Source organism: Montipora capricornis, chromosome 6, assembly GCF_036669925.1.
Source record: "Montipora capricornis isolate CH-2021 chromosome 6, ASM3666992v2, whole genome shotgun sequence".
Lineage (NCBI taxonomy): Eukaryota > Metazoa > Cnidaria > Anthozoa > Scleractinia > Acroporidae > Montipora > Montipora capricornis.
This window is the reverse complement of record NC_090888.1, coordinates 65,165,435-65,179,062: the sequence shown is the minus strand read 5'-3', so window position 1 is coordinate 65,179,062 and position 13,628 is coordinate 65,165,435. Positions and strand designations below refer to the sequence as shown.

Genomic DNA, 13,628 nt, shown 5'->3' with positions numbered 1-13,628 from the left:
TCTCTATCGTTTAGGTACATCCCCTTCTTCGGAAACCCCATATGGTCCATATCCTCTAGTTATTTCAAAAGATGGGAACTCAGAATCTAAGGCACTGGTTGTTCAAGACTTTGCATACGGAAAATATCTTGGCCGCCTCAAAGTTGAATTTGACGACAATGGTCGAGTGATTTCTTGGTCTGGCAACCCCATACTGCTAGACAGTAAGATCCAGAAAGATCCGATAGTTTATAAGCTGGTTCAGCAGATGAAAGGTCCAGTGGCCAAAGTTTCAGAGGTGAGAGCTAAGGCTAAAACCTTTTTGTCTAATTTTAGCTCATTTTTTTTGTCTGTTATCTACAGACACCGTGCAACTTCGAAAAGAGAGATAAAAGTAATAAGAGAACTTTTATGCTCTTATGACGGCATGCGCAGCAGCAGCGGTTGGCCAATCGGCGTTTGCCATTTCTCGTACACGCAATGCTTAAGAGTCATACTCTGTAAGATTAGAGTAATATTAAAAGGTCGCGGCCACGGTACCTCACCAATTTGGCTGAAATTTTGCATGTAGTCTTGCTTTGGGGTCCTAACTACGAAATGGATGTTTCAAAGTTCTGGTACATTTTATTTTGGGAGTTCTGAACATGGCCGGTTTCTGTCGGTTCCGAAGGGGAGCCAATATGGCGGATCACACGACTTCTTATCATCCTCCCTTCCAGCTTACCATAATCTTTAACCAAAATCCATTAATATCGCCTTTAAGAGCTATCTTCCTACTCACGATCTGTGTGAAATACGTCTTTGAAATAAAAAGTTTTGGTCATGTTCGAGTTAAAAGTTGTAGTGTACTTCCAGGATACTTTTGAGACACATAAATATACTGTAAATCGAAAGGCCGATATCTCCCATGTTATGTCGATTAACAGTGAACTATTTAACCTGGATGTAAAACTGTCATAGCAGATTTACCAGGAGAAATAAAAAAATGGGCAACTTCTTCAGCACGAGAGAAAAATATTAAACAAGTATGACCATTGTGCAAAGGAAAATATGTAAAGTTTAACATGATAATCGTGTCCAAATGTTAGCATATTTCCCTTCGAAACAGCCATTTACTGACTTTACTACTTTATTTGTACCTGCAATATCCTTCGAGTGATTTATCGAAGAGGTTCTGCTTTCACTAATGTAAATAAACAAACCATTGAAACAAATCTTATTTAGAAGGGGAACGATCGAACGGCGCTCCTGTAAAAACTTCATATCTCAAATACGCCCGGTACGCGCTATCTTTAAGCTGGCGAAACTATATCCGTATTGAGGTAGCAAAACAGCGAAATATGTCTCGAGGTCATGTACAGTTGAATGTCTAAATTCTAATTCAATGCGTACGATGTCAATAATCTCGGCCTAAAGTAAACAAACACTCTCAATTAGGTACACTTACTTCTTTGTCGCGTATTGATTGAACGCAGTTCATGAATCTATCTACATTATTTGAGTTAGCTCAAGTCTTCACTCATCTTGTGCACATCGATAATTGTTCTGAAGCACAATTGAAGTTTGGTGTTCATTTAGGTTGTAAAAAGACTTGTCCCACCGGCACTACTGATTATCAACCAGCATTTAAAACGAACAACCAGAGGATAACATCATTTTATCATTGGGGGAGAGGAGAGGGGGTGGGGAGGGGGGTCGAGTGGTGTAATTTTCCGCAATGGACAGGAGGAGGGAAGTAAAACGAGCCAAAGAAAATTAACATTTCCTGACCCTAGCTTGCTGCTGTTGGGATCTTGGAATAAATGCTGAAAAAGCTTTCCTGAACTTACGGTCAAAAAATAACTTTTGCCAAAAACAACTTTTTCTCAGAAAATACATGACGGTCCCCAAAGATGACATGGTCCGTCTTTTATTAGTGTATTGCTGTTTCCCTTGGGAGCCCCGTCTATTTGATAGTGTTTTAAGCTGTGCCATGATGAAACCTGCATGGGCGCTGCACAAAAATTTAAAACTGCACTCTAGCGTTAAGGGTGTTGTAAGAAAATATAGTTTCTCGACCCTTACTGTGACAATGAAACACTGTATTAAAGAAACGTTTATACAGTAAAAACCTATGTACCACATAGCCCGTTCAGAGGGATGATCATGTGAATTCTTAAAGTTAGTACACCAGGAATCGGAAGACCGTCGTTGCAACCTCTCGCATAGCATAATCCTACTGGAAGTACGGACGGTTGGCGGTAAACTAAACAAGGTATGCGACACAATTGAAATGGTCAGCTGGCAGGTAGCGTGTCAAAACAAGAACAAGCTCGGACATGTTTCTCCAATATCTCCACATATGGTGCTTTTCGGCGTGGCAGTTGCTGTGATTTTGAACTCATCTCTGGTTCAAAGTGGCAACAAATGTCTCGTAAAACGGATACTGTAAGCTTACACAGCCTCCCTGTAGCAACAAGATCACAAAGATTGTAGCCGTCAAAGGTGACTGGATGAATCGGTTGCGTTTGGTTTATCACTTCATTACGCACGCTTGCCATGGCTGGCATCTTCAACTTCAGCTGCCACGAAATCATCTTCAACTTCAATCACTGTTTGATTCTTAGATTTTGCGCGGCGGGAAAAAAGCCTTGAATCTGGTTGGCAGTCAGTAGTTCTTCAGGGGTAAACTGCCGCTGCCCATCGCTGCCCCTGGCCACTCTCATTTGTCGAGCTACCGTCACGGGGTCAAGTTTTCTCCCTGTCGTCTCACCGATTGTGAACTTTTCCTCGAGGAAACGCCTCTGCTTCTCACTGAAAGGTTTGGACGTTTTGGTTGATCTCAACGCCCAGCCCTTATCCAGTGCATTGTGTGGCGATGGTAACGAAGACTTTGCCGCCGCTGTTTCCGTAGTTGGCGTGAGGGCACTGTTTTCACCTAGGAGCTTTCTGCAGTACAGGACCTTCGCTGTATCAATAAGGGACTCTCTCTCAGCCTGAAACACACATTGACCGTAAAGCGTGTGGTTAACCATTGAACCAAAGCGTTGATAGGTTTTAATACAACCTTCGTTTGGGCAGGCAAACAATTTTTCCCTTCCGTTTTCAACTTCAGCACCTGATCTCTCGTTTTCGTCATCGTTATCGCTTCGCTCCTCTGCGAGGCTAGTGCTTTTTCCACTCTTGCAGGATGACTGACATTTCTCAGTTGCCTTTCGTGGCTTCACTGGACGGAATCCACCATCGGAAAACACCACATCCGTTACAACTGTGATAGAACCATCAATACCTTAAAGGAAAAGAAAAGAGCCGTCAAAATTGGCTTTATCCCATTGGCTTATCGGTGGGATGTTAGTTCGATATAACCTGTATGCACCATTTACGGTTACTTTCCAATCATTGCACGAATTATTTTTTCCAGCACCGTGATAGAACAAAAGGTAACTTGCATTGTCTACATGTAGGGAGCTGTCCTGAGGTTTAGTGTCTTTTCATGTATACCAATCTCACGCTCTAGTCCCTACAATTAAAAGTTACGATTTTTACCTTCGAATTTAGACCACGGGAGTAGTTTTCCTTCACCAACTTGGTATGCCCTCCACACTTTTACCCCCTCACAGGAGAACTCAAAATTGTTCACTTTACTGATGCCTGGCCACTTAGCGTTAAGTTTGTCGCAAACTGGATCAGGCAGCAAAGCAATTCTAGCGCCAGAAATTCCTCCATGCGAGAGCAGTGCCTCCTGGAACTGCTCAGGGGTAACTACGTCATGACCTTCGTTTACGTAAGAGCGCACATGATTCTTCATTGTGGCAGCAAACCGGTCACATGGACCTTTGCCTCCTTGTGGGTCAGAAAAGTCCATGCGACGAATGGAAATCCCAGTTCGCTTGCTGATGTTCTTACAAGCCAGAACAGTATTGGCAGAATGATAACATCCAGCGTTATCTTGACGGAAAAATGCATTTTCTATTTCTGGGTTCTCCCTCTTTAATGTTGTGAGAACATGTTCCATGAGTGTCGTCACGCAGGCACTGTCTTGGGCACAACGTTTAACTATGTGGATGAATGCTTGTGTCTCAATCTCACCACTTTTCTTTCTTAAAGCGACTGTAATATGCCAGGAAATGCCTCTTTTTCCAAACCATTCGCCCTGTGACTCACGGTACAGCCGAGGGAGAAATTTCATTGCCCAGTCTTGGATGAGCAAGACGTTTGTTTCACTCAGGCAGTCGATTACATCGCTACGTGCTTTATCCTGGTTCACAACTCGCAGTTGATGAGCTTTCCAGCTCTCGATAGCTGTTACGGCTTCTTGGAACACGTGAAGTGCATCGTCTTTTTCGTTTTCTGATTCAAAGGGACTATTTAAAATTGCCGCCTGGATACCAGATAGCACAGTTTTCAGTTCTTCGCATCGCTCACAGAGAAGATCATGGGTGTGGTCGCAATTGCCTCGGAAACTTGAATCTGTGGGATCATTTAGGGCATATTTACTGCAGTGGTCTGGAACACGCGAGCTGGTGACGTTGACCTGATTGCAGAAAAACAACAAATTGCTATTTAAAAAAGCCCTCAGAGCCTGGACCTGTTAGTTTAAGGCTATTGGTTCAACACTTGCTCTGAGAACTGCTATTTTTTTCCAGAGTAGATACGTTATTAGCTATCTTCACAAGATCTAACTCTTGGTACTGCGACGTCTGTTAGAAATTTACAGATGTATTCTTTTCGTTCGCGTTACGTTAACCCAAAATTACAGTGTTCCATGGTAAGTGTACCATTTACTCGGTGTTAACAGCGCACCAGAAGCAAGCATGCGTTTTGTATGCGATAACTAACATTCTACAACATAACGATCGCCTTAACGTTCACTACAAGTTAATTCTGACACTGTTTCCGCGGACATATGAAAGCGGACCCCAAGCTCCCTTATTGCCGGCGAAAGTGTTTTCAGGCTATTTACAGGAAAGAGCTTGGGGCCCCCACCTTACGAAGGGTCTGAATGCAAACCCCTCAGCATGTCATCACTGTCCTTACCTTAAAATCACTTTTAAGATAGCTCTTTCCTGACTTAAGCCCTCTTTGAAGATCCTGAGCAACATTTGATGGGATCCCAAAATCGATTAGCTTGTCCACCAACTTCAGCAAATCGTCGAAGGCCTTGCCTCCTTCTGAAATAAAGTAGTCAAGCCCTTGGAGGGATTTTCTTACTGATGCACTGCAAGCAGACAGGACACGGCGAAGAGTACTCTTGCTGAGTGGAGTCGCTTCACCTTCTTGACAATATTGCAAATACTGGTCGATAATTCTCTCATTAACTGACACCCTAATGACGTTAGGGGTGTGAATTACCTCTCCAGAAGATAACTTCAAGAACCGTTCGCCAAATGGCAGGTCCTGTACAATGTAGGGACTAGTTATGAAGTTAACAAAATGATTCAACTGATTGATGTCAACTCTAGTGCGTACTCCAGCCTTTTGTACCACAGGAACTCCACGTCCACACGTCAATCGATGCTTTCGTGCTTCACAGAACATATATTTCGTTAAACCTGGCAGAAATTTACGGATTTCTTCATAGGTGGTCAGGTCTGCTATGATAGAAAGTACTTGTCTTTTGATATTTCTGCTGGATGCATTGTCGTATGTCTCCGCAAGAGCTTTGATATACTTCTCATTACTTCCGCTGGAAGCTTTCTTCTCATCAAATTCGAGTTTGGGGAGGTTAAAGACTTCGCACATCTTGTCTGAGGTTCTCAGTGCGTCCCACAAGTCCGCGGCATGACTCTGCGACAACGTTTTGAGAACAGCCACTACAACTTCACGAGTTTCAGCAATATATCGTCTCCTGGTACGCTCTGAAGCGGAAGATAAATCCATATCTACTTCACTGATTGCCGATAGGCCACAGCTCCCAAGGAAATCATTGAGTTTCATTTTTCTGTAGCTTTTGACATGTGACCTCAATGCATCTGCCATCAAACTTTCTCGATGTAAAGCAGCACTGCTTTGCGGGGTTAAACTAATGTCTGTTTCCTCAAGGGACATAATCTGCAAATAACCAACAAGTGAAGATGTAGTATGTGGTGTCACATAGTACGCACGCGATGATTGGTCAATTTTACTGACGGGCGGTATCTTACTGATGGTTAGGACCTCTCCCCAGGCGCTTAACTTGAATTGTTTTCCATGCACAAGCAACAAACAACCGTGAAAAAGCCGGAAATGACGTTATCAATATCCTCACTAGTGAGGGTACGGATCCTGGATGTAGTTTCGTAAGAATTTCATAAGTGGTGTATTTTCTAGTAAAACAACCGTGTCTAGCTATATAATCATATAATTTAGACGGTGTAAAAATATGTAATATTGCAAAATGATACAAATCTGAAATCTGAATTTAGTATGCAACCGGTGAAGATAAAGTATAGAAAGTGGCTTACTGTGCTTTGTTGGTCTTCACTTAATGGCTCTTCTAACCAGGAACTTTTCGCCAAGGCCTTTTCATCCATTTCTTGTTTGAAAGGAGACGTGTCATCAGCGAAAACACAAGGCTTCTCCTGGTCATTCTCTTCATGTCCCGATTCTTCCTCTTCTCGGAATACATCTTTTTCTACCTCACCGTCAGACACCCGTTGGTTGTCGATTTCTTCTTCTTGTTTGGCAACTCCTGCCATGCTGCTAATTTTTTGTCTACACATAGGGCATATTGCTAGAAGTTTAATTTTAAAAAAAAGTATTGATTTTGGCACTCAATTCTATTTAGTGTCATCGTTTTAATACACGCCCCTATTCCAACGCTCTTCTGTATGCCGTTACTCGTTTCTATTGCAATACGCATCTCTATTTCACTTAAAGTATCAATTCCAATAAGCGGCCGTATACTAATAGAATTAATATAAACGACTTATTCCATCACGCGTCGTCATTCCAACAGCATGTTCTTCTGTCTCAGAGGTGCATCCGTTCAAATTGGCGCCCGTATTAGCGCCCTTGTGCATTAATTTACCCAACTTGATGAATCAACTTCAAAACAGAGGAACTTACGCGAGCCAACAGGAATAACTTTTCCGGTTTCAGAAAAAAGGGTTTTCGCCTGAAACAAGTTAACTCCACGATTTCCTTTAGGTGGTTGTGCTGTGTAGCCACTAAATTCTCTGTGAATGGAACAGCGAGTCTTTCCGCATGTCCAACGTATCCCGTAGCTTTCCCGATGTCGAGGGCAGATAGTAATGTACTCATGCTCCGCAGTCAACTCAAATAGACCTGTGGAAAATATGTCGACACCATGTTAAAAAATGGCGCAAAATTATCAGAATTTCAATCACAAAAACTTTGATAATAATTTATAAAATGTATTCCGTCTAGTCTATATTTAATCCCGTCCTTGCCCTAAATATGGAGTTATTTAAACCCATGTGCCAGAGAAGAGAGTCCAATATAACATGTGTGCGTGCAAGCAGTAAAATATAGCACTCCATACAAGCCGTTGTTGCTGTCAAGATTTGCGAGGTTCTTTAACCAGATAAGGAATAAAGAACTGAGTAAGATAGAGATGGGAACAGAAAACGGTTGAAGAGGAAATTGGAAGACAAAGGACGAAACCAACCTTCGTCTTGAACGGTTGTTAATGATAACACCAGGAAGATGATAGGGCTACCAACATAACGGGTCTCCGGTTGGAGAACTGCCAGGCGGGCAGGGCAGGCTCCTCCACGAGGAGCCAAGAGCTGAGGAAAGCGGATATAAATCACAGGCGCGCGGGTGTGTGTGGGTGGGTGTATGTGTGGGGGGAAGTCTCATTTAGAAGTGGCGTCGCTTTTACGAAAAATTTTATGCCTGATTGGTCTAGACCACTACCACAGTATGACAATACGTTTGATGTCTTCACCTTAAACGCTACCTTGAAGGCGATTTGAATATTGTCCCTGAGCCCTGATACCAAATTCTGCGATTTACATCCTCATGCCAGACGTCGAACACCGGCCCCCAACCTTTTCTCCCGGGCAATCCACAGGCAATCGTGAATTTACCCTGTTCCAGGCGTTTGAGAGGTCGCAAGCAGCTCGAAAACCGGTGAAAGAAAGAGGATAGCATAGGCCGAGACAAGTCTGCCTCGTCTTCTCATACTCCTCTTGCCGTTTTCGCGCTGCTGATCTCTAACTATAAACCGGATGCCTGGCACAGGCTAAGGAATTAAATGTGGAAGCCTTGTCTCAAACACTCACATTTGTTATCAGTTAACATAAATAACTGGTAGTGTAACTTTTATGTTAACATCAAATACAAATACATTTGGCGAAATGCATAAGGTGCAATACCTGCTCTGGCGAAGATCAATTGCATCTCACTCTTGAGGGAGGAATCAATCACATTGAAACCCCTGAGATGTGGCTTTATGTCTTTTTTGCACTCTGCTAAAATGATACACTGTGTATCGGCCGATGAAGTTCCATGGCCACAAGAATCGCCAACAAACTTTGAAAATCCATATTTTGCCATAATAGACACGCTGAAAGTGTTGAAAGTCATATCGGATATACCTAAGTCTCCCAAAAGTGAAAATCATAAAGTGAATATCTTACAACACACCGAAATTGATTCAAGATTATTACGTAGAAGCTGCACAAAAGAGACAATGCAGCGAAGCTAACTTAACTGGGCAGTGAACAGGTTACATCCATCGCACACGAATTTCATTATCTTTTTCATTGTACATTCACCAGGAATTAAATTAAAAAGGAAACTCCGTGGATTTGTCAATAAGGCCGAAATAATAACTCTGGAATAACTTAAGCAAAATACATCAAGATCGAATTATTAGCAGAACTTACCTCAACTTGTATGTTATCAACTGTTCCTGCCTCGATCTGCAAACAAAATTTATTTTCCACGAAAAATGACAGGGTTGTTGGTTTCAGTCGTGGGAAAATGCCACCTTTGTGTAATTGAATTAGCATTGGCACTGGAAATCGAGAATGTTAACTTTGCGCTGATCGCGAGTGATTTTTCCGTGTTCATCATCTGCGGAAGGAAAAACATTTATCCGAATAGAGCGCGAATGAAAAACCGCACAGACCTAAATCTTGCTGAGGTTGTTTATATATCAATCATCTATCATATCCCAGATTCTTGACTTAATTTATTGAATGGTTGCGATTTTTATTTTCGATGGCGCGACAGCGGAAACCAGCAATAACTGTTATACAGGCCGTTAACAGTTGCGCACTGGTCACACGTTTTTAATCTTTTTTTCTCCCTTGCTAAAGAAGTTGCCCATTTTTTTATTTCTCCTGTCAAACCTGCTATAACAGCTCTACGTCCAGGTTAAACAGTAAGCTGTCAATCGACTTAACATGAAAGATATCGGCCTTTCGATTTACAGTAAATTTATGTCTCTCAAAAGTAGCCAGGACGTAGAGTACAACTTTTCGCTCGTTCATGCCAAAACTTTTTATTTCAGAGAAGAATTCGACATAGAACGTGAATACAAAGATAGCCCCTACAAGCGGTTTTAATGGCTTTTGGTAAAAGATTATGGTGAGCTGGACGGAGTGATGACAAGAAGTCCTTTGATCCGCCATATTGGCTACCCTTCGCAGCCGACCAAAACTGGCCATGTTTAGAACTGCCAAAGTAAAATTTATCAGAACTTTAAAATATCCATTTCGTAGTAAGGACTCCAAACAAAGACTACATGCAAAATTTCAGCCAGATCGGTGAGGTACCGTGGCCGACCCTAACCGGCAGGTTAGTTTGCAACCTGCAACCTGCAACCTGAAAACTAACCTGCCGGATCCTAACTCGAATCTTACAGAGTATGCCTCTTAAGGCGCTGTTAAACTCGGCAATTTTTCGTGCAACTTGTCTCGTTTTTCGATGATCAAATCAGGTTAAAGGAACATTTTTATTTGCTGCTGCAAACCCTTGAGGCACAAGTTCCAGGACAGATGTTACACTACGCAATGATTGAAAAAGTTGTTGCAATTCTACTTTCCGCAACGGTTTGTGCAACTTGTCTTGCAACGTTTTTGGCCGTTGCAAGGTATTTTACATTTGCAAATGTCTCGGGCCACTTTTCTCGCCATGGCGCCGCTAGACAAGTCGCACCAAAAGCGCCTTCAATCTCTCAGTCTAATTTTAATTTACCCCACACTTTTTATGTCCCTTGAATCCGTCAATGCGCTCCATATCCTCCCACATGCCGGTGGTTCGTTTCACGGGTATTTTGCGCTTAAGATACCCGGTTCAGTAGAAGTCGAAAGAGATAAAAAGTCACCGCTCATCGAGCTACGGACTTCAAAACAAAGCTACATATCTTCTCTGATCAAATCGAAAGTATCTAAAATTTTGAACATTCAATCTTTTTGAATATCTACTGCTCGTATAGTGCAGTCTGTCTCTCTGTGTTTGCACTGTACTTACTTGTGTCTTTCTTTTGTTTTGCACGTAAATCGACCATTTTACAGTTGTAGATAGGTTACCTGGCCTAAGAACGGAAGCGAGGCTGCCGGTGACCCTACTTTGATAAAGAACTTCGCGCTTTTCTAATATTTATGAAAGTAAAGTAGACTACTGCACGACTGACAAAACAACGCGAAAATGTATTTTTATTGATATTTCGGCTAGCCAATACCAGCCTTCATTAGGTTTATTTGGAGGTCTAACTAATTTACAGAATATGTATATACACACGTTATGCAGTAACCGCGCACCGGTGGCTCAATTGGTTGAGCACCGGACTGCCATGCGGAAAGTCGTGAGTTCTGCTCCGGTCAGACCAACACTCAGGGTCTTAAAATAACTGAGGAGAAAGTGCTGTCTTTGTAATTACATCCGCAAATGGCTAGATTTTTATGTCTTCTTGGATAAGGACTGTAAACCGTAGGCCCCAGCTCACAAATATCTTTCATGTTCATAAGTTCCTTGTGGGATGTTAAAGAACCCACACACTATTCGAGAAGAGTAGGGGATGAAGTTCCCGGTGTTGTGGCTGTCCTTCGTGAATTGTGTAAGGGTGGGTGGGTATAGCAGGTCCACATCAGCTACATAGCTGCCAATACTTTAACCTGCTCGAAGAAATAAATAACAAACAAACAAGTGATTAAACTGAAGAAGATTTTAAATGATTTCTAATGAGTGAAGTTGAGGTTTTAACCCTTTGCAAAAACCGTGGACGATAAGTTTTGCACAGCGTTGGATCAGAGAAGATCGTGATCAGTCAAAATTGATTAAAAAATTTCATGAAAATCAAGTAGACTATTGCACGACTGTTAAAATAAAGCGAAAATGTATGTTAATGTAGACTTAAAAGAGTAAAAAAAACAACGTAATTAACATAATAAAAGAAGTGAGGTCTGTATCAATACAAGGTCACCGGCAGCCTCGCAGCCATTCATAGGCCGGGTCACTGAGCAAATTAAACAACTGTAAAATGGCCTGTTGCAGGGAGATAACTCGAAAACCGCAAGGTTCATTTGCCCCCTGACTCGACTTATATATCTCTTTCTCCATATGCTGTTACATTTTTTATTTAACAGCATATGCAAAGGTGCATGAAGTGTAAAGAGTAAATAACGAATTGTTATTGCCGTCAAGCTCCGAAAGCCGCACACAAATGAATCGATCTAGGTTCATGATTCTTTGCTTTCTGCTCAAGATCAACGAGAGCATAGTGCTCCTAAGTGCATGTAAAGTTACAAAAGACCAGGAATAATTGAAAAAAAAAATTAACTGTATTTACAGGTTAAAGTGGGTTCCAGTTTTGTCTTCCTCGATGCAAGAAGACCTGATTGCTTTCTCAAAGAATGCAACTTAGGAAACGTTGTTACCGATGCCTTTGTGTTCCATTATGCGAATAGGTCGGCAAATAATGGTCGATGGACGGATGCAAGTATTGCAATACAAAGCAGTGGAAGTATTACTGCATCTATTGATGTCAGTGCGAAAGGTAGTATTTTTTTTCTGAATAGAGATTTTCCCATTTTGTAGCATTTAATTAGCTCATTTAGAGCCGGTTCCTTCTATATGGCCAAATCCAACGACGACTTCATACAGCTGATTCCAGCTGGCTGTAAGCTGTGCTCCAAGGTCACACATGGACCGTATAGCGGCTGCCAGAGGCGCCATAGTATGCTTTCGGTTCGACCTTCTTGAGCTGCGTCGCTGCTGTACTTTGCAACGACTATTATTATTATCATCATCACCATCATCATCGTCATCATCATCATTATCATTATCATTATCATTATCATTATTGTTGTTATTATTATTATTACTCTTACCCTGTAGACTCTGTTTCGGACAATGGACAGCTATTACACTCGCCCTATGTTATGCCAAACTAAAATAAAACTTCAGGAGGGTGCCTACTAATTCAAAGGTATTTTTGCCCCGGTTTATGAATATGCAACAAATGTAGATCTTGGTAAATCTATAGGAAACCCGAGTATCGATCTCCTGATGCGCACAACGTATGCACGATAACAGTAGTAGGCACCGTCCTTAACAATGGTGGTCATTCGCGTCACCAGAGCCTTGGATCGACACAAGGCTCTGGGAAACTCTATCTAGGAGAACGTGCGCCGTAGGGTTCTTGTAGCCAAAAATTGGCTATTTGAACCGTACGGCGCCTGCTCACTCCTCGTGCAAACATAAATGCACCAATTAGAGACGCTTTTGATTATTCTTCACGAAAACCAATGAGAAGACAGTTTGTTTCAGGCTTCCCCAGAGCTCTTCTCTTCCTCAGTCAAGATAAGAGCTCTGGGGTTGAGATTGAATGGTGGTAAAAAGGGACCTTTAGATCGGAGGATGAGGACGACTTTTCCTTACTGAGCGTGCGCATCAGGTTTGGAGGCCGACATTTTTCGAAGTGCGCGTGGTCAGAACGGAAGTCTTCCTCGTCCTCCGTTTTAAAGGTCCCTAAACTCTCTTTAAATCACCTGCTTTGGGTGTTTAAATTGTGCATCTGGCCTCTTTTCTGTTCGATAACTTAGTTCTTTTTCCTTCTCTGGCGTGGTTTTATCGATTTCGAAAAGTTCTACGAAAACTCTTTTAGTTACAAAAACCAAAATAAGTGTTTTGTGTGCGTGGGCAAAGCCAAGAGGCCAGAGCGTTGTGGATATTTTGGGGGTCAAGTCCCTTTCTGATCACCAACTGTCGTGTTCATCTTTGTTCTTTTCTTCTACTCTATCCCGCAACCTATACTGGCAGAGCGGCCCAGAGGTTAGGGCACTTGCCTTGAGATTCGGGGATCCCGGGTTCAAGACACTGGTTGAATTTGTTCCTGGTATTTCCTGGCTCAACTTCTCAGCTGCGTTTGTAAATAGCCACCTAGCTTGCCTCCGGCCAGTTGGAATTCTTAATAGTTGTTGTTGAATATTCTGTTCTGTCGTAATTGTGTTTCATTGGCCCTGAAAAGCCCCTATGGGGAGTGGTCAATTAAGTATGTGTTCTATTGTATTGTACTCTACGCATTATATATCACTTTTTATATATGTGGACTTAAGGTGGCTGGAACCAGTTTCACTACTTTCAACGACCTTTTTATTAGAAGGGTTGTCACTACAAAACTGTATCACGTAAAAGAAATGCTATGGTACCATATCAAACGCCAATTGTTACTTAACAAAATGCGCTCACTATTTTGACGTAATAGGTTACCATGG

General features: G+C 42.1%; 2 protein-coding genes across 4 annotated transcripts in view; one reads left to right on the top strand and one right to left on the bottom strand.

Annotated features, from left to right (window-relative positions):
• The window catches only part of LOC138052895 (snake venom 5'-nucleotidase-like), a 33,341-nt gene that overhangs the window by 15,023 nt on the left and 4,690 nt on the right, over positions 1 to 13,628 (top strand). For 2 of the 3 annotated variants that reach the window (XM_068899490.1, XM_068899491.1), the window contains exons 10-11: positions 15 to 277; positions 11,704 to 11,908. In XM_068899490.1, the coding sequence (XP_068755591.1) occupies positions 15 to 277; positions 11,704 to 11,908 (468 nt within the window). Of the gene's footprint in view, positions 1 to 14; positions 278 to 11,703; positions 11,909 to 12,249; positions 12,341 to 13,628 lie in introns of all 3 variants that reach the window. The other variant, XM_068899492.1, reaches the window with a different exon arrangement.
• Positions 2,568 to 4,147, bottom strand: LOC138051089 (uncharacterized). Its single transcript, XM_068897239.1, has 2 exons — positions 3,505 to 4,147; positions 2,568 to 3,247 (listed from the first exon to the last, which is right to left on the bottom strand). The coding sequence occupies exons 1-2, from the start codon at positions 4,145 to 4,147 to the stop codon at positions 2,568 to 2,570; spliced, it is 1,323 nt and encodes a 440-aa protein (XP_068753340.1).